The 21,876-nt window shown below is 38.8% G+C and overlaps 1 protein-coding gene across 1 annotated transcript in view; it reads right to left on the reverse strand.

Moving 5' to 3' along the window:
• Positions 1-21,628, reverse strand: part of LOC131986162 (myotonin-protein kinase) — a 33,833-nt gene extending 12,205 nt beyond the window's left edge. The window contains exons 1-8 of the mRNA XM_059350986.1: positions 21,329-21,628; positions 8,410-8,501; positions 7,354-7,437; positions 6,219-6,314; positions 3,005-3,153; positions 2,071-2,164; positions 1,764-1,961; positions 874-1,122 (exon numbers count right to left, since the gene is read on the reverse strand). Of these exons, the coding sequence (XP_059206969.1) occupies positions 874-1,122; positions 1,764-1,961; positions 2,071-2,164; positions 3,005-3,153; positions 6,219-6,314; positions 7,354-7,437; positions 8,410-8,501; positions 21,329-21,494 (1,128 nt within the window). The 5' untranslated portion in view covers positions 21,495-21,628. The remainder of the gene's footprint in view (positions 1-873; positions 1,123-1,763; positions 1,962-2,070; positions 2,165-3,004; positions 3,154-6,218; positions 6,315-7,353; positions 7,438-8,409; positions 8,502-21,328) is intronic.
• Positions 21,629-21,876: the final 248 nt, after the last annotated feature.

Below are 21,876 nucleotides of genomic sequence, written 5' to 3' on the forward strand. Positions count from 1 at the left end.
GTTTTGGATTTTTCATTAGTTTTAATTTTGTTGTCAATTTTTGTTTTCAAATTCAGTTAGTTTTAATGAGTTTTTAGGGTGAGTTTGCTAGTTTTAATTAGTTTTTGTTTTTTGGAAAATGCTTAGTTTTAGTTTAGTTTTTATTAGTTTTAGTGTTAGTGTTAGTTTTTTTGTAATGGGGTATTTGTTGGGTGCCAGATTCAATAAGGTCACAATAAATGTTTCCTTTATATCCTTTTTCTTATCCATCTCAGCCCCAATAAGTTTATTAAGTCATAAAACCAGACAGATGAAACAGATTTCATATCAACCAAAAAGGTTTACGTATGAACTCTCGTTTTCATTTTTATTTCAGTTAAGGAAAATGTTTTTTCAATTCTAGTTATTTCGTTGGTTTTCGTTAATTATAATACAGAAGTTTATTCACCAATTTACTTAAAATAACAAGTTGACTCTTAGTTTAAAGCTGGACAGGGAAAATGGTCTCCTGGGTCAAAGTCCTGTGTTTGTTTCATTCTCTCTTGCTCAACCTAAAATGATTTGATGTAGTTTTACATTGACAATGTTGCCTCACTTACTGCTTCACTCCCATCAGTCCCCTAATAATTATATTTTCTACAAATTTCAAGGCTATTATTTTCCATAGGTAGTCAAACAGTAGATGTGAACATCCTGTATCAGTGCTTGTTTCATCTTCAGATGGCAAAATTAAATCATTTTAAAATGAATTAAAGTCTCTTGCATCCCACATAGATAAGTGTAAACCACAAACGAACTTGCTCACAAGGGATTTTTGGGGATTTTCTTTCATGCACAACCGAGGTTCCATTATAACTGCATAACATGGAGATTAATGTTCTCTAAAGACAATACCATTTCACTGAGGCAGTCATCCAGAATGTCAAAGTTGGAGGTGTCAGTTGGATTAGATACTTCAGGCAGGAAGGGTGCAGGGATTTTATGCAGGGAAGCCCAGTCTAGTCCACAGAAGAAGGGATGGCTCCTGAAGTCAATGGAGCCTTTCCTCCCAAGACGGAGTTCCCTCTCACAGATGAGCCCAGTGATGAAGGAACGAGTCTTGTCTGAAATCTCAGGGCCAGAAGGAGGAAAAGCAAAATACTCCTGTGAAGGGATACAAATAAAGAAATAAAAAATCTTTAAATGCCTTTAAATGTCTACTTCAGACAGTCTGTCTGATGGTAGTGTTAATGCTAAACGCTATACCACTTTTGGTGTTCATACTATGAAATGTGTGTGTATTATGGCAAGCCGGTCAGGAGAACATATATATTGAAACCAGAGAATATATAATATATATAGAAACCTGAGAATATATATTAAAGGTCTGAGAATATGTATCGAAACCTGAGAATATATTGAAACCAGAGAATATATTAAAAGTCTGAGAATATATATTGAAACCTGATAATATATATTGAAAGTCTGATAATATATATTGAAAGTCTGAGAATATATATTGAAACCTGATAATATATATTGAAAGTCTGATAATATATATTGAAACCTGAGAATATATATTGAAAGTCTGAGAATATATATAGAAACCTGAGAATATATATTGATAGTCTTAGAATATATATTGAAACCTGAGAATATATATATATGTGTGTGTGTGTGTGTGTGTGTGTGTGTGTGTAGTCAATATATATTCTCAGGTTTTGAATCCATATAATAATTTCCTGAACGGCATGCCATAATATACTATATTAATTAATAAAATTCAAATCCATTTTATTTTGTACCTGAAAGTGGATTATCTTGGCATAGGTTTGAGAGATGGACTCTGCATAGAAGGGTGTGGTCCCTAGCACCATCTCATAGGCACAGATACCCAGGGCCCACCAGTCACATTCAGGACCATAACATCCACCTCCCTCTAAGGCCCTTAAAATCTCTGGAGACAAATAGTCAGGGGTCCCAACTGCTAGGGACGAGTGAACCTGCAATGATTTTCAAGAAATATACCCAAAGATCATGACCTGCATTTTCCTTAACGTTCTCCTTAAGGAGTATCTCTAGTGAAGCTTGTCAAAATGTGTCATCTCTCACCATCCCATCCTCTCGAACCCTCAGACAGGAACCAAAGTCCCCTAGTCTGATGTGTCCATCAGCTGTCAGCAGGATGTTGTCAGGTTTGATGTCTCTGGAATAAATGGGGTAGAGGGGCGACTGACATGTGTAATGGGCAGATTGCATTAATCAGAAAAAAAGGAATTTGTTGTTTGCAGTGTTTTCTATCAATATCACAGTTCCACACTGCAAAAAAAAGTGTTGTCTAAAAACAAGATGAACACACTAAATCTGAGGGAAATGATCTTGCTGCATGGACAGATAATTTCACTTGACAAGATTTCTTGAATTAAGATTATTAAATTTAGAAATAAGCATGTCGAACACTTAAAATAAGAAATAACTCTTAAAACAATATAAATGATCAAATCAAATCTATCAAATAGCCTTTATTGTCATTATATAGGCAACTATACAACGAAATTGAAAGTGCCACTGCATAAGGTGCATAGTAAGACAATCATAACACAAAATAACATGAGTAAAAACATTTAAAAAATACCGAGCTAAACAAGGACAAAAACATGTGATGAAATAAATAAGTATAAAAAAGTTAATCGCTGCTTGCCGCTTTGATTTATCTTGTTCATCTCTATTGTTTATCTAGAGTTAATTTCTTATTTTAAACATACAACATGCTTATTTCTAGATTTAGCAATCTTAATTTAAGACATCTTGTCAAGTGAAATTATCTGTCCATGCAGCAAGATCATTTCCCTCAGATTTAGTGTTTTTATCTTGTTTTTAGACACACCTTTTTTGCAGTGCACAGAGAGTGGACATGTTCTTGGTGTGAGCTTTGTTGGGCTTATTACTGAGGAAATTGTCTTCAAACTGAACATGACTGCTGTCTGAAGTTCACATGTAAATCAAAACAAAATGAGTACCATTTTTAAAGAGGAAAATGGTATACCTGTGTACATAACCCAGTTGGTGGACAGAGTCAATGGCCATGACCATCTCAGCCAAGTAGAACTGAGCCATGTCCTCAGGGATCCGGTCTCCAAACTTACTGAGCAGAGTCAGCAGGTCCCCCCCTACATAATAATCCATCACCAGGTACTGAGGGATGAGTGGTTGGATGGGTGAGGAAAAACAGCAACAGAATAGAATATGAAAACATATTTGTACAGACCTTTTACTTCAGACAGACTTCAGTATGGGCACATTCAGGCAAAACTACTTTGGTGCCAGACATAAAATATAGTCACAAAACTCCAGCTGCAGTCCAAACGCAAATCCATCCAATTTAAGGTAAGGCCCCAACATACCAAACAAACATCAGAACTAGCAGTGATGAAGGCCAAATATTCAGATTAGACATTCATTTAGATATGTCTGTCATTGATATGGTGTGTAAAAAAAAATCCAAGCAAAGAAAAAAACTAGGGCCAGGACTTTAACGCGTTAATTAAGATTAATTAATTACTAAAAAATTGACATGTTAAAAAAATTGATGCATTTTAATCGCACTTATTTTTGCACCGCGGAACGTTTCTCACTGGATGAGTTTCAGGCAGACCGATTATACTGGAGCACCAACTAGCGTTCATGAGTTCAGACAACAACAAACCACAGTGAACATGAAGGAAGAAGCTGATTAATTAATTACAAAGCCTCTAATTCATTTTTTTAATCGAGTCCTGGCCCTAAAAAAAATATTTAAGTTGAGTTAATGTTGACAAGTGAGAGCAGAATTGAGCATGAGATGGACAGGTGGTATGGTGTGCCCTCAGCAGAGATGCTGGTGCTGTCCTTGGTTGTCGTGGTGAAGAGGGAGCTGCGTCTGAAGGCAAAGATGCGGTCACAAATAGAAGCGGCTGAAATGACGTTCCTGTGTAACATGTCCAGGCTCAGTCGTAGAGATGGGGTGAGGAGCTCAGACATCTAGAGGGGTGTAGAGGGGTGGAGCCTGGTTCTCCTTCACATTGAAAGAAGGGGGTCATCCCTATGTTCCCGGGTCCTATGTTCCCTGTTGCAGTACATACCGGGGATCATAGGACCCTTTTTCTGAAAAAGGGTCCTATGATCCCCACTGTTGCAGGGTTAGGGTTAGGGTTAGGGTTAGCTCGAGACCTGCAGGTTTGCCACCCCTGACCTAATCTTTCCTCGTCTAGGCCTATTTGCATATGCGTGTCAAACAGCCCGTAGGCCTACATAGGCCTATTTGCCATGGAATTTGGCAGTAATGGTGGGAAAAGTAACAGAGCGGGGAAAAAAGGACCCTTTTTGGGAGAAGCGGGGAACTTGATGGAAAAAGGGTCCTATGTTCCCCAGTCTTATACAAAGAGGGGAACATAGGACCGGGGGAACATAGACACGCTCCCGAAAGAAACTCGTTGAGGTGGTTCTGAAATCTGGTAAGGATGCCTCCTGGGTTACCCCAGAGCACGCTGGAGATACTTTATATCTCATCTGGCCTGGGAACACCACCTCATCCCCCAGGAGGAGCTGGAAGATGTTGCTGGGTAAAGGAAAGTCTGGAATACTTTGGTTAGCCTGCGGCCTCCGTGACCCGGCCCCTGATAAGAGGATGAAAATAGATGGCTGGATGGGCATTCATATGGGCTGAAATATGTGCCACCAGAAACTGAATTTGAATGATTTATATTTGAATTTGAATTGCTTGAACAATTGCATTAAAAATTGAATTTTAATCACACAATTATATTAAAATTCATGTATCTTAAAGGAACACTCCACCATTTTTTCATATTAAAACATGTTATTCGGTCAAGTAAGACGAGTTGATACAGACCTCTTGCGTCTCAATGCGTGCACTCAATCGCCCTGGCTCGCGGCGCCACTTGGCTAGCACTTAGCTTAGCCCAGTTCATTCATTAGGATCCAAACAGATGGACAGTTAGAAGCGACCAAACTCCTCCACGTTTTCCCTATTTAAATACAGCTACACAAGTAGTTAAACGACCAAGTATGGCGAAACAAAATAAAACTTGGCGCTTTTCTAAGCAGATAAAAAGAGGATAACTATAATGTATGGCGGAATAGCACTTGGGAGCACTTCGACTCGGCGCAGTAATATCATCACTCCTGAGGGGAGAAGATTTTTCAGGAGAAGCTAAGTGCTAGCCAAGTGGCGCCGCGCACCAGGGCGATTGAGTGCACGCATTGAGACGCAAGAGGTCTGTATCAACTCGTCTTACTTGACCGAATAACATGTTTTAATATGAAAAAACGGTGGAGTGTTCCTTTAAGTTGAATTAGTGACTGTAAACAGACATTTTAATTTTTGTATTTTTTTTATATAATGTAATATTTTACTGTACAGTCTATATCCAAAGGCGTTTTATTAAAAAAAAATCCACAGTGAACAGTTCGGTGAATATCATATAATTAAGCTTCTTTCCATATTTGTATTTGCCCTGCTTGTGTAACACTTTATTCTGAAAACTGAAAACTGCACGTCGACACAACAAATACATTTTTGGCGCGACGCAATTTAATTATTTCACATGGCGTGTTCATGTAAAGTTAATAATTCATCTCCTCTCTGCTGTTAAAAAAGTGATTAAGAATGACAGTAAAGTGTTTATCCTTCATGTCAGCTCAACCAATTAAATATTAAAATCAAATTCAGTCCTGGTGCCCGTTTTTCCATTTCGCAGATGGAAAGAACGAATGATACATGGATTAGTTCTAAACTAATAAATTAAATTTCAAATTACAATTCAGATTAAGTTTTTTCAGGTTTGCCACCCCTGACCTAATCTTTCCTCATCTAGGCCTATTTGCAAATGTGCGTCAAACAGCCCGTAGGCCTTCATAGGCCTATTCGCCATGGAATTTGGCAGTAATGGTGGAAAAAGAAACAGACCAGGGAACATAGGACCCTTTTTGGGAAAAGCGGGGAAAAAGGGTCCTATGTTTCCCAGTCTCATACAAAGAGGGGAACATAGGACCCGGGGAACATAGACACGCTCCCCTTTTTATTAGTTGTTTTAGTGCTTCTCATGTCTTTAACTTGATGCTTGTATTTTATATCTGCCATTGGTTTTTTTTAAATTCCTGTTATGATCCATGGGTTATCTCCTGTCTTCTGCTGAAGCAAATAAATACTGCAAAACAATGTGTTGAATCATCCCTTTTCATGCCCTACCCATACGCACCAGATAGTTGTCATCCTGAAAGGCATAGTGCAACTCTGTGATCCAGCGTCTGTCACCCCTTAGTAAAACCTCCCTTTCTTCCTGGTAGCACGCTGCCTGTGTAAAACACAAACACAAAGTTAACTGGATAGAAGTATAAAGTCAAATTTAGCCACAAAAAACTGAAGGGGATCCAGATAAAGGCTGCGGTCACCAAGGTGATAATAGTTTTGGATTTTTCATCAGCTTTAGTTTTAATTTTGTTGTGAATTTTTTTGGACTGAGTTTGCAAGTTTTAGTTTAGTTTTTATTAGTTTTTGTTTTTTGTAATGGGCTATGTGTTGGGTGCCAGATTCAAAGAGGTCATAATACATTTTGCCTTTATTTCCTTTGCTGCTGGATTTTCAGTGCTGCCGCCAAAACAATTTAATTTGTAATATCATGGCCGTACTGAAGATTTTCACTTGCACACAGTGAAAAAATGGTTTATGCTATCGGAGAAATTTAAATTAATTATATAAATAAATGTTTTCTGAAAGCTGAGAAGTTGCTCTTTATAGCCAACATGGTGTCATTACGGTAATTTCACTCGCACTTCTTCTGGAAGCCCACAAAGCAGGAATACACACACTCAGCGGTGGAGAAATAGAAACACTGGATGATGTTTGAAAAAAGTTGAAAAAGGTGAAAACGAAGGACATTTCCACTATAATTTTAGTTTGTTTTGTAACCACACAATACAGTTTCAGTTAGTTATCGTTTTTAAAAAAAACTCTCATTTTTATTTTTATTTCAGTTAATGAAAATGTTTCTTCAATTCTAGTTTTCATTATTTCATTAGTTTTCATTAACTATAAAAACCTTGGCGGTCACACATACACTTCCATTCTATGTGGGTGAACAGGGGAATAAACCTTTTGCTTCTGTTCGACTGTGGAGAACTTTGATAGGCAATTTTCCAGCTTCAACCAATAACAAAGAAGTGTGTGTGTGGTTGACCTAATATCATTGTGTGTCACATCCTGCACTGGCCACATTTTGCCTCAGCAGATTAGATCAAAGAGCATGTGCCTCAATTTCTTTCTTCCATTATATCCCAGCCCAGCATTTGCATGTTTGTAACCCAGTGAATGTGAGCTCAGGTCTGTGTGTTTACCTCTCCTCGCCTCAGCATGTCCCACTTATTCATAATCTTCAGAGCATACACTTGCTGTGTGCCTCGCATCCTTGCTACAGCAACCTGCAATGGTGATAAGTCCAGTGAGAATGGTATGGCATAAGTGTTATATATTTTAAACAAAAACACTTCTGCTCATGAAAAGAGAAAAAATAAGTTCAAAGTGTAGGTAACACTTTATATTAGGGAACACATATTCAACATTAGTAAGTTGCTTATTAGCATGCAAATAAGTAACATATTGGCTGTTAACTAGTCATTATTAAGTAGTTATTAATGCTTTATTCTGCCTTGTTGGCCTTATATGGCCTTATTATACAACCAGTAAGACATTAACTAAGAGTTTTCCCTGGGTCAGTGGGTCACTTTGTGCCAATCTTAGTTTACCAGTGAGCCACTTTGTAGAGTAATGATTGACATCACAATCTACCAATCCTCATCCAGTCATCCAAAAGGAGCCACCAGTCACGTCAAAGGTCTGGAGAAAGTGGCTATTTGCCGTTTCCATGGTTTCCCTCACCGATATGTAGGGACTTATAAAGTCCATACAAAGTAAAGCATATTAAGATCATAACTCATATACAACAACTTCCTTACTTACTACTAATAAGCAATAAATCTGAGGTTATTGATGTAAATATATGTATGTATATATGTTTTCCCATTCTAAAGTGCGGGTGGCTGTGGCTCAGTTGGTAGAGCGGGTTGGTACTTGAGCAAGATACTGAACCCCAAATTGCTCCCGATGCTGCGTTCATCGGTGTGTGAATGAATTCCCAATGGTGGCAGGTGGCACCGTTTAGGGTAGCCTCTGCCACCAGTATGAATGTGTGTGTGAATGGGTGAATGGGCGTAGTCTGTAGTGTAAAGTGCTTTGAGTGGTCGCAAAGCGACTAGAAAAGTGCTATATAAGAGCAGGTCTATTTACCATTTACCATTTACCAAAGTGTAAAAGCAGATCAATAAATAAACATAAGTCTTCATCAGATGATGTAAAATTAAGAAACTTAAAAAGTATATATAATTCCTTCTCACCTCACTGAATGTTCCTCGGCCAATCACCTTTAGGATGTCAAAGTCCTCTCTTTTGATCCGTGTCCTTCTCACCTGCCTCACCAGGGGCTCGGCTGTCATTGGAAGAGTAAAGAGAGAGATTGTGAAAACTGTGATTTTGATTTATGCTTTAATGTAAGAGAGGACATGGGAATGCAGGTTTTCTATATGTCACACCGCGGTGAGGTGGTGTTTTATTTTGTATTCTGGTCTTGTTATTTCCTGTTTTATTTTCAAATAGTAACTCTCCTCTCGTTTCAGGTCACTTGTCCTTCCCCGTGTGTCATCTGTCTGATTGTCTCCCCTAATTACCGATTGTGTTCACCTGGTGCTCCCTTCCCTCCATGTGTTCCAATAGTCTGTGTTCACCTGGTGCTCCCTTCCCTCCATGTGTTCCAATAGTCTCTGTTTCCCCTTGTCTTGGTCCAGTGTGTTTGACCGCGTCACCATACCAGCCGCTTATCCCCTTCTTGCCACAGCTTGTCTTGTTTTCACCCTTTTTGGATTCCTTGCAAGAGTGATTTTTCTTTGTAATTTATTAGTTTATTAGTTCTTAGTTTCATAGCTTTTTTGATTCAGCCATTTTGTTTTTTTCCTCCTTTTGGAGTGATTTTGTGTTCTTTCTTATTTTTTCCCCCTTTAGTCCTGATCCAGTTTTGCATAGTGTTTTATAAGCACAGAACATAAGAGAGTATGCGACAAAGCTTTTATTAAAAGGTAACACTATTAGAAGTTGCAAAAATTATTATTTTAACAGTGGTGGACATGTTGTCAAATAAAGACAAATATGTGCCAGCAGCACATAAACAATACCAATGTAAACTCAATGGCATCTGTTTTTGTGTTGGGCACCCGTATTCCCTGGATCAGCAGTGCGTTAAAAAATAGCTCAAACGTTGCGGTTCATGGTTGTAAAAAAGGCTGTTCCCATGAATTTATGCTAGAAAACCACAGACCTGGATTTAGGGCCAAAAGCTTTTTGGGAAGGTGTTATACTGATTTATGTAAAAAAACAGAAATTACATACAAAAAACTCATTCACAAAATGTCAGCCACGTAAGTCATGTAAAAAGTTGTTTACTTTTGTTTTCAAACAGGACATGAACGTCTGCCTCACCGTCAACCGTTACTATCACGTCACCGAGTGACGTTGTTTAACTGGAAAATACGTGTGCCCGGAACGAAAACGGATCCCCTTAGCCGTGTTTTGACTAGGGGGGGAAAGTAGCCACCGAGAAAGTCTAAGGCCACACCCTCTCAAAAGTCCGTTCACTCTGCGTGTTTCGACTAAAAGTTAGCCCCCAGAGAGATTTAGAGACTCTGGAGGTGACGTATGGTTTTCACCGCCGCTAACTGTGCACAACGTCAGCAGCTGAAAGCAGCATGGCTAATTGTGCACAGAGTCTCCGCTGATCATAAACATAGTGATTGTGAATTAAAGGCATCACTGCACAGAGTGTCTGGTGCTTGTTGTAAACAAATAGAGATCGCTAAGTGAACACCTCCTGTAGCAGCAGCACATACACACTGTACTGCTACAGAGCTAACTGTGGCTAACTGCTGCTAACGGCGGCTCTTCTTAACAAGCCGGCCTCCAGCTCATTAACGGCTCGTTAAGAAGAGTAAGAAGGAGTTGCTGAATTTGTCTCCAGTCGCTTTCTTGGAAAATAGTCGCTAAGGGGGTCTGAAAAGTCGCTAAATTAGAGTAATTAGAGTATTACGTCACATCCCGCTTAGCCATCTATCCAATGAGTAACCAGGCTGTTTTCAGGGGAGAAAAAAGACCCTGCTCTTCAACAGGGACGAAAAAAGTCCCGACAAAAGCCGGCTCCGGACTGCTTGTATTCAAATTAGGGGTGTTTCAGCGAGTGAGACCCACCTCATTCTGGGTATTGCCCAGTAGTGGAAACAGCCCTCTTGAATTTACGCTGGTATTGTTTATGTCTGCTAGCACATATTTTCCACACATTACGTGGCACCAGCACGTAAAATCGGCGTTTAAATAAACATGCTCATTTCACATCATTTTGTGAGATCAGGCTGTTTTTTTACGTAACTATGTCACTTCCGGTAGCTTACTAGATAATCAGAATGGTGCCACGCTGCCTCCCAGTTGCCCTCTGACCTTTTCTTGTAGCTGGATTCAATATCACAAGATCATGTGAGATACACACGATCACAAGATTGCAAATCCATCTCGTCAGGCTACAGTAATGCATTTCAGTCGCATAACCAGCAGTTCAGCCAGTCAGCATCCTGTAAGTAGCTACTGGCGGCTCTGTGGACAAAAAGCTGCTGTATTTTATGAATCAAGACAAGTATGCCTTTATTTTTATGTTCAATGCTCACCTCCTCACACACTGGGAGGAATGCAGGAAAGAACAACTTCAGGCTCACACATGCTGTTGTCCGGGACTCAAAGGCTCTTTGAGGAACAGGACAATCCTTGATCCACTACAACCTATTCTGTGGCCCTGGGTCAGTAGACTGGGCCAGACATGTGACCTGCATTGCATCACAGAAACAGACACATAAGACTGACTGTGGTCACATGGAAATAGAGTGATGAATGGAGAGCATTCATTTTGATGTCATACAGCTCACTGACCTTTATACAATTAAACTACATAACTGTAAGTCAGGGATGGGCAACTGGAGGACCGGGGGCTGCATACGGCTCCGCACCCTCACTTGAAGTGGCCCTTCAAGGCCCAGTCTCATATGATGCCTGTTTAATTGCCTTTTGTTTGCCAACAGGGTAAAATCATAACTGTAGTGCTTTTCTATACAACTTCCCAGAAGAATTTCCAAGAGACTCCACATTCTTGCAGGTACAATAGGTTGTTGTCAGCCCATTCATGGCTTGTTCCACCTTCTAGCAAATAAGCTTTTGCAATCGTCCATATTGTGTTTTGGTCATGAACATTTGAATTAATTTCAGAGCCAAACTCATGCATGTAGCTGTGTCACTCATATTATCTTAGCTCTTGTGTCTGGTGATTGACTTCATTATGTTAAGTGTCCACCACCTTGACCATAACTTACTTACCAACCTGATCACCTTAACTTTGACTTTATGGCATAGTTTCTCAAATTGCTCCTGCCTCAACGACCCCTCACAGAGTATGAGCGTCTTAAAGTCCCCAGCCTTGGCATCACCATAGACAGTGGTTTTAAATTTGATAAACAGATTAGCAGCATTTTAAAATTATGTTTTTATCATCTTCATCTTTTATCAAAAGTGAAACCATTTTTATCTTTTAACCTCTTTGAAGAGATCATGCACACTTTTATTTCAAGTCGACTGGACTACTGCAATGCACTTTACTCAGATGTTTCAGACACGAAGCCCTCTCTCGCCTGCAGTTAGTCCATGCCGCGGCACCACTTCTAAAGCCTGATTTCCACCGGGCGCGGAATGGCTGCGCCGAGGTCGCCGTTGCTGATCGCTGCCACTCTAATCAATGAGAGCATTTCCACCGGGCGCACCGTGGAACGTTTCAGCAGCTTTCCAGCCGTGGCTCTCCGCTCTGCAGCGTGATCAATCCGTTCCATTTCTATTTTCTCCGTGAGTCGCTGCTAAACCTCGTAAATCTCAACAAAGCAGATCGCACCAGACAGGAAATCCGACTCAGAATCAACGTAATACACTTCTGCCCTCTTTCAAAATAAAACACAATATGCAGTTCAAACAGCCTAAAACTACTTCACATCAACGTTTTGTTATGACCGAGGCACCAGATCAGCAATCAATCAATCAATCAATCAATCAATCAATCAGAGGGTCGGAGACATGGACGACAAGAGACTGACTGTTGAAGTGGAACAGCATAAATTAATTTATGACATAACACACACTTTTTATAAGGATAGATGGTCAGATCAACAGATCTTCCACGTCGAAGAAGCAAAGTAAGCTGTTTGTTGTGTACTTTATACACACAGTTTATCACGAGATCTAGCGGTCTCCAGTACGTTCAGGATTATCGCATGTTCTCGTTATCTCGTGTGTATACGGCTGGCTCAATACGCGGCCGTTCTGCGCCCCGTGTGAATTGACGCTGGGCAGAAGACGGAGCAAAACTGCAGCGGAGCCGTTCCGCGCCCGGTGGAAATCCCCAGTAATGGGCCAAAAAGCAGGAACACATTATTTATTTTACTATGGTTAATTACGTCTTTTATTTATTTGACTATGTTTATCTGTTTTATTTTATAGTTTTATTTATAGCATAATTTTATATTTATGCACTTATTTGATTATTTGTTGCTGATTGTTATATGGAAATGTTTGTTTTATTGTTTTTATGATTCTATGTACAGCACTTTGGAGACGTTTTTGTTGTTTAAATGTGCTATACAAATAAAGTGGATTGGATTGGATCATTATTCAGGGCTGCAGCTCTTTATTAAAAATCATAACACAGTGAGAAAATAATAATAATGTCAGTTTCTGTACAGGAAATGGACATCAGCGCCTCTCCTGTTGTCTATGTTTTCTGCTGCTCTAACCCACCACAAATAGCAAAGTCTGTGGAACAGGAGGTGTTAGTGTGCGTGTGTGTGTGTATGCCTTATGTGCATATATCCTGCGTCTGTGTGCCTGCTTATGTTTATTCAAGACTACCACTGTTAATGTTTTGCCAACCCCTCAGCCAGTTTCTTGTCATAAAGAACGGAAATGACTTCTCTCCCTGAAGAACAACCAAGCAAAGAGATGGAGAACAGGGTTATACAAAAAAGAAAATAATAATAATTATAATAAAATGTGTCGATCAACACCTGAGAAGATGGAACATCCATTTGCAGGATTTGTTTGTGATATGTCGTATTTTCATTTGCATAATTCATATCCAGGATGAATGCTGTAAAGTAAGGCAGATTATCTGGCTCAGTAACCATCAGTGACCTCTCCTATTAGGAAAACAATGAAAGGAATGAGCAGACAATAAGCAAAGCAGACACTGAGCAGGGTGGAGACACAGCTACATATGAACAGAGCTTTGAAATTGATCATTTGCTGAGGATAGTTTAAGACTTTTCTACATGTTGCCAGAGGCCTTTGAAATCCTCAAATTGATAAAATGAAGTTTTTAACATAATCTGCTATGAAATGCTCCTCTGACTCAGCACAAAGTTTCCAACATTATTCTCCAACTCACTTTTTTTCCACATGTTCACCGAAGTTCTATGACAGTTTTTCTCTCACTTGCCTCCTGTTATATCTCTTTCATAGGGAATACTTCTTTGTAGAGGGTCTTCCTTATTTCAGTATGTGCTATGTCAGGGTAGGGCTGCACGATTATGGCCAAAATGATAATCACGATTATTTTGATCAATATTGTAATCACGATTATTAATCACGATTATTCATCATGTCAGGGAAAACATCTGTATTTTTATTGCACTAGTTTTAAATAACAATAGGAACAGTGCTGCTGGCACGTAAATCTGCAGTTTGCAGACTGGACGCTAAGGGGTTAACATCCCCTCTGGCTCTGCAGCTGGGAGAGACTGCTGCAGCAAGAAAATATCAAGATAAAAACCAAACAAAAAAGACAGTCTGGCTGCAGACCTGCACTGTCAGGACCCTTCATTGCAGACCTGCACTGTGAGGTCCGGAAGTTAATTTGAAGCATTTCAAAATAAAAGCGAGTCTACCAGAAGCACGTATTTTTCATTCCCCTTGTTTGTTTCTTGGGTCTTTATTTTATGTATACATTTTATGTGTGAATATGTTTATGTGTAATTCAAAAAAAGTCGAAAACCTGATTCTTTCAAATGAACTATAAACTATATAACTTTACAGGTTCAACGTTCTAGTGATTAAAACAGTTTCTGTTTCTTCGTATGACAAAAAATTATTGACACTTGACTTGGTCTCCACACGGGGAACGAAAAATATGTGCTTCCGGTAGACTTGCTTTTATTTTGAAAGGCTTCAAATCACCTTCCGGTCCTGCAGCCAGACCATCTCAAATGCTTTCTACAGTGTCCTGACTAAACTTTAGATGATCACAGTCTGGTATATGTCAATCAACACATGTTCCTAATATATTAACTGTAGTCAAAGTCCAGCAAGGATCTCATTTGCAGAAATTGTTCTGTATTCTATTGTAATGCTTGCCGCACAGCAGTGATCTTCTGCCAGCTCTGACACTCGATCCTCATTCCAGGACACATGCTGTAGTTAAATTTGGATTGTTCCATTACTGGGGACACATGATCGCTGCCTTCCCTACAGCTACTGTACTATACAGTAGGTTCACACACAGTCACAGCTGCACACATGGACAGATTCTGTCAATAGAAAGGGAGAGTTGAGCTGTGTTGGCATGTCAACAGAAAAACACTCAGCACAGTGGCAGGTTGCCATACCAGTGGCCAGCATTTATGAGCCTGCCTCAGTACATAGAATCCAGTGTGGATTCAGATGAATGTAAATGACCAGATTTTGTTTAAATGGAGAAAAAAAGAAAATTTAATTTGTTTTGTTGTCATATTCCATTAGTGACAACTGTCCTACAGAGCAGAGTTTGGGGGTGAATTAACCCTCAGAAGTCCGCAAAACCTCCGGAGCACGACTTCTTTATGACATAAAAACGAAGCAGCATGGAGCCCTGCTGTCAGCTTGCCCCTAAAGTTTGGGCTTTTCCAGAAGTTTCCATATCCAATTTAGTGTGTCAACTCTTTTTCAGCAATGGTTAAAATCACCCCGACCAAGTTTAACATGATTTTACTTTTTTTGTAGAGATTTTTATATCTCAGTGTAAACTGTGCTCAGTAAATATGCCACACTGTGTCCAAACGCTCTGATGTCCATATTATAAAGTCATTTACCAGCAGACCAACCCAGGCTGAAACCAAAACTTAAGGGATGCAATTGAAGTGGCCACTGCCCTCACTGCACTGTAAAAAAAAAACGTCAGCTGTGGTTGCAAGAACTTTACCGTAAACGTGCAACGGTGCAACGTTTTGTAATATTACGGTAAAAGGATATGAGTTGATTTCACGTTTAAGATTGCCATTTTAGTCCATAATTTACCGTAAAAAATAAAAAGCTTTTCCATCAAAAGAAACGCTGTTCTGCCATATAATTGACAAAAAAACCTTTATAAATGCTTCATGAATTAAAGATTTTACCATTAAATATGACAGTATATTTCTGTTAGAGATATGGTGTTTAGTACATTTAACAGTGAGAAAAAGTATTTTTAACAAAAAATAAATGCAAAAATGATGGATTGTATGTATATTACAGGATATTTTTGCTACAAACATGGTGCCAGGGTATTTTACAGTGGAGCAATGTATTTTTTTAAAAATAAAAATGTACAAAAATAGTGTTTTGGCTCATACATTTACTGTGTTTCATTGTTACTGAAACTGAATTAACCCATTTATCATTTTAAGGTCTTTTACTGTCATGGTTTAGCAGTTTTTCCACTGTAAAATCTACAGACAATTTTTACAGTGTGTGGTCATGTTGTACAATCTAAATATTTTATAGCCAAAGACAAACCATTTCATATTCATCATTTCATTCATTGTAAATCTACCTCTGTTGTCTAGAAAGTACAGTGCTCAGCCTGTCAAGTCTTTTACATAGGCTGGAACAAACTAGAAAATGCTAGATAGACTTGCAGAACAAAAGACTTGGCGATCTTTGTTTTTCCTTGCAGTTTGGATATTTAAATGTATTTTGTTTGAACGTTTGCTCTCTGTGTGATCAAGGCCTGTGTTGTATCTCGCAAATTATTTTAATATTCAAAAAGTCAACTTGCCAAGACATAAAGGCTTTTAAACTTTTGCCACCAGAGGAGCTGCCTTAGATCCATTCTCTTTAACCGCTTATCTGGTTATCCTATCTGGGGTACACCCTGGACAGGTTTCCTGACTAATGCAGGGCAAACACATAGAGACAGACAAACATTCACACTCTCATTAAGAGGGTTGCTATTTCGAATTTTGTTCTTGTGGCTCTTCCATGTGGACTTTGCATGTTCTCTGCGGGTCAACATGGGTTCTCTCTGGGTCCTCCGGTTTGCAGCATGTACGTTTAGATTATAATTTATTGGTGAAATGACAACTAACAAGGTGACATGAGGGACAAATTCACTACACCATGTGGACCACAAGTAAAGACAGCAGACATACAGTGCAAACAACAACAAAGAAAAACAGAAGATGTGCACAGAGGCATCACAGGTGTATGTGCGTGTGTGTGTGTATGCATGTATGTGAATGAGAGGCAGATGATATAACATATATATAAATATATATATAACATGGCTCACACACACACACACACACACACACATATATATATATATATATATATATAAAACTAGGGGTGCACCGATTGCAATTTTCTGGCCGATCACCGATATTTAAAAAGCCTGACCTGCCGATTCCGATTTTGGCCGATACTGATTTTTTTATAATTCACAGCATACACTTTCAATGTTTGAATCTTATTATATTGAAAAACAATAACACAGCAGTATTTTTCTTTAACAAATAAAGGAAATCACAATGTCTGAGGTAGTTAATAAAATATTAAACTTAAAATAAATAGCAACAATTTACAGGACAAACTAACAAAAGAAATGCAACCAAAACGTGGTTTTTGTTCTGTACAACATACAGACAACTAGGGAGGGCATCGATTTTCGAATATTCAAATAGACAGTTTATTTGAACGTTTTGTTCAGTACAAATGTCTTGTTCAGCGTTTGGTTGGACTAACAGACACTCCAAGGAGTCGCTGCTCAGTTTTCTGAGGTAAGAAAGATACAGTTTGTTTTTGTTTTTTTGCTAGCCAAAACTAACATCCAAGTTAATGCTCCAATTAATGCTAACATGAATTAGCAGCAGCTTCTCTCAGTCGGGTTGCCGGTGTAGAGAGGCTGTAGTCAGTGTCGTCAGATCCCTCTCGCTCCTCCACAGTCCAAATATGTGCTGTGTTCCAATACCCATACTTCCCGTACTTACTGTACTTAGTTTGAGTACGCAGGGTGTTCCGATTCCGATCGCGGCGAAAAGAAGTGTACCTAAAGGACCCGGATGTTGCCCTCATAACGGTCAAAACGCTGAGTGTGCAACGATGTACACTATACGCACTCAACAGCCGCCATCTTGTCTACGTAGCGGAAGAGGTGGAGCCAGGCAGAGCTGCTCAGCTCGAAAAAAATGTTTGTAATGGCGGCCGAAACAAAAGCTGAGCATTGTCTGTCAACATCAGGAGGAGTAGGTAACGTTGCTGACGACGTTTTTTAACTGGCCAGCTAAATGGGTTATAGGTAAGTAAGTGATATGTCACTTATTTCTACATGTATCGATTAGCGTAATTTTTACGCTAAAAAAAATCAAAATGATTTATTTGACCTTTGACCCCAAAAAGTTACTGCACTCTGGTTTTGCTGTAAAAGGTTCTAACAGAGTGCAGTAACTACAATGTTGTTGTCTTCTTTCAGCATTTATATTTAGTTTTCAGTGAATAAACATTTTTAACTTGATTTTGTTATAAGGGTAAATCATCGTGATTTTTGACCCATTTGGCTGGCCAGTTAAAAAACTTTAAAGCAGTTTTTCTCAGTTTTACCTTTTGCCTAGTTACTGCAGTTAAACTTTGTAGGGCAGCATACACAATTAAGAAAAGTGAGTTTTTCCACAACTTTGCCTGGACTTGTAATGATCATAGACCTGGTAACGTTACTAACATTACACAGCGAGGCAGATGAAAGAGCACAATTGTCTGTGGCCTTATATATGTATTTGTTGTGTAGTTTTCATTTACTACTGTCTGACATTTGGCCAGGTGAATCAATGTGCTTGAGAATTTATTTTGCTATTTTAACTCAAACATGTACATAGTTGCACCTCTGGCATCATGCTTCTAAATACAGTATCTAACGTTAGCCATTATTTCCTGTCGAAAAAACAAAGGTCTGTCGAAACACTGATAAATAAACATAGAAGTTGTCACATCACATTGTAATCACGTGGCATGATGATGTGTTTAATGCAGTGTTTTCATGTTCTTTATGTAAAACCCTGATTCCCAAAAAGTTGAGACTGTGTAAAAAATAAATGAAGGCATCACAATGATTGTATCTATTAACACACACACAAAAATGTTTCCTCGTTTGAACATAAAATGTCTTAATGGTCTTAGTCCAGCCTATTAATCTGATTTACTTTTATCCTCATTCATTCAATTCATTCATTTCTTCTAACATCTTCTTCTAACACAGGGGTGGGCAACCTTTACTAACTAAAGAGCCGCTGTTGGCCAAAAAAACGTGAAAATCGCGGAATGGAGCCGCAAACCTTATATTGAGCCTAAAATGAAAATTAAACAGCCTTATAAGTCTAAATTAGCCTACCAACATTATTAATAGTCATATTGAGCATTTATTAATATGATTTTGAAAACCAGTCTATCTAGGGGAACTCAAAACTAAACTCAAAGTTGGCAAAACTTAAAGGTTAAGGCGTCGGGCTGGAGAGCTATGAAGCATATTTTAGTTGACTTAAATGTCAATTTTTTTTTTAATATGCTGTAAAAAGGCTATACAATTTTACAATTGAAGAAAACAAATAGTTTTTGGTATACACCATTGACAAATGAAAATTTTAATGTAAAAATATATATATACTTTTTTTGACTCAGCGACGGGGAGCCCCTGCAGGCGGCCTAAAGAGCCACATGAGGCTCTGGAGCCACAGGTTGACCACCCCTGTTCTAACATCTTCTATATACATATTAGGGCCGGTACTTTAACCCCAATTAATTAAGATTAATTAATTACACAAAAATTAACTCGTCAAAAAATTGACGCATTTTAATCACACTTATTTTTGCACCGGGGAACGTTTCTCACTGGATGAGTTTCAGGCGGACTGATTATACTGGAGCACCAACTAGCGTTGATGAGTTCAGACAACAACAAACCACAGTGAACATGAAGGAAGAAGCTGATGAGACGCTTTGGTTGGCCCCGTGGATGATGGGACATTTAGTTACAAAAAAACAATGGATGGAAGCGTCGATAATAGCATGGTTGTGTTGCTATGCAACAAGGAATTCACATATCACCGCAGCACATCCAGCCTCAAGTATCACCTCAATGCAAAACATATAGCAGCTAGCGTCTAAATATTCTATTGCTGCACTTGATGGCAAAAATTGCACTGGTCTGTTGGACTTGAACAAAAATAAACAATATTTTTGTTGCTTAAGCTTATGTATTCAGTCATTATTCAATGGTATACTAAAAATCCATGTAAAAAAAATTACTTCTCATTGTTCTCAGGTCAAATATTTATATGCGATTAAAATGCGATTCATTTCGATTAATTAATTACAAAGCCTCTAATTAGATTTTTTTTTAATTGAGTCCCAGCCCTAATCTATATATATACATGCTCTACTTCTTAATTATGTATGTATTGCTTTTATCCTTTTTAAAAACTTTTTATTGTTATTAGTATTTACTTTTTTTCTTACCTTACTTTATTTTTTCTTTATTTTATTTTATTAATTTCTAACCTGCCTCCAGTGTTTCCCCACTGCTCCATGTTGAGATGGAGCTTTGTGCTTTGTTTTTAATGGTGGATGGAGGGTCAGGGGTGGAGGGATGGGTATGGGCGGAGGGTGTTTGCTTGTTTCTATGTTTTGTTATTATCAGGGCCCTAGCAGGAACGACCTGCAAGGTTCCCTATTGTATTTCAAATGATTATTCTTTCATTATAATTATTATTGTTATCGTGACTTTCTCCTTTTTTATCTAAAGCACTCTGTGTTGCATCTCTGTGTTGCAAGTGATATACAAATAAAGTCTGATTGATTGATTTGCCTATTGAATGTAGATCAATCCTTCATCATGTAGAAGGATTTGAAATCATCAAGTTTTCCACAGTGTCCCAACTTTTTCGGAATCAGGTTTTAAACAGGACTATAGCTTGTTTTGTTTTTTTGTGTCCTTAAAAACACAGGCATTTGGCAGTGGTGGTAGTTGTCTCAGAATGGCCTCCAACACTGATGGATGTCATCAAATGCAAAGAAGCTATGAACATGATTGGTTGAATAGCAGGGCATTCAAAATTCACAGCCTACAGGAGCTACAATGACTTCTGTTTTTCAAATTCAGCTTTGAATTCAGTTCTTGAATAGCTAAACATAGTGGACTTCCTGCACTGCAAAAACCAACTGAAAAAATGAGAAATAAATAACTAGAATTAAGCAAATACATGCTTAAAACAAGTAAAAAATATCTGCCAGTGCAGTAAAAAGAATTCTTTAAGTAAATCACAATATCTCGGCACTGGAAAAAACAATGATGTCTTAAAATAAATCCAAAAATACTTATTTTGAGCAATTGTGACTTGAATAGCCCAACTGTAGTAACATAAAATAAGCCAGCAATACTTGAAACTAGCACATTTTTTTTCTCATTTCAGTATCTGTGGGTAGATATCGGTGGTAGAAAATGCTTTTGAAATAGCATTCAAGCTACATGCCACTAAAACTCTCAACTGGAACCAATGGGGGAACAACTCACCATATTAAACAGTTGAATAGCTTGAAAAGCATGAAAAAGCTCACAATGTCAATCCTAAAGAGAAATCTTTAAACAAGACTGAAATCCCTGTGAAGAGGTTATTCACTCATTCTAGTTACAAAAAGACACGTGTTCTTAAAATAAGCACATGAATCTATGGTCAGCAGGTAAAGTTAAGTAAGATACTATTGATAGATATAAGACGAAAATACTTAGTAAGCTTCATGTTTTTTGCAGTCTAAACATAGTGGACCTCTGTGTTCATCAGTGACAGCTGATTCATTAGACACACACACACACACACGCGCGCAAACCTAGAAACAGGAAGAAACACTCACCCCATTGCAGGAAACCAGAGACATACTTCTCCATTGCAAAGGGGGAGGAGCAGAACTCCTGGTAGACCCCCACCAGTAGGTCCAACAGGGTCTGGAGTCCAACAGGTCCAGTAGTCTGTGGGCCGTCGGCCAGGTCAGGTGGACCAAGGCCAGGGCCCATTGACATGGTGCCTGCTGGGTGAGGGGTTTGTTTGGTCTAGAATAGTACTGAAGCCCTTGTGTCCATGGTGTATGGGGTTTACAGTGAGACACACTGGACCCTCTTCTTCCTCTGGTTTACAGTGAGACACAATGGACCCTCTTCTTCCTCTGGGTTTACAGTGAGACCCTCTTCTTCCTCTGGGTTTACAGTGAGACACACTGGACCCTCTTCTTCCTCTGTGGTTTACAGTGAGACACGCTGGACCCTCTGTAAACGCTGGTCTACAGTTGCTCTGCTTTGTCTCTTGAAAATCACAGAGTCACATTTACAGTAAAGCCTGGACTGTAGCCCCCCCTCCCCCCCACCCTCTAGTATCTAGTTTACTTTGTCTCGATCCTGTTGTCTT

The sequence above is a fragment of the Centropristis striata genome, chromosome 15, assembly GCF_030273125.1.
Source record: "Centropristis striata isolate RG_2023a ecotype Rhode Island chromosome 15, C.striata_1.0, whole genome shotgun sequence".
NCBI lineage: Eukaryota > Metazoa > Chordata > Actinopteri > Perciformes > Serranidae > Centropristis > Centropristis striata.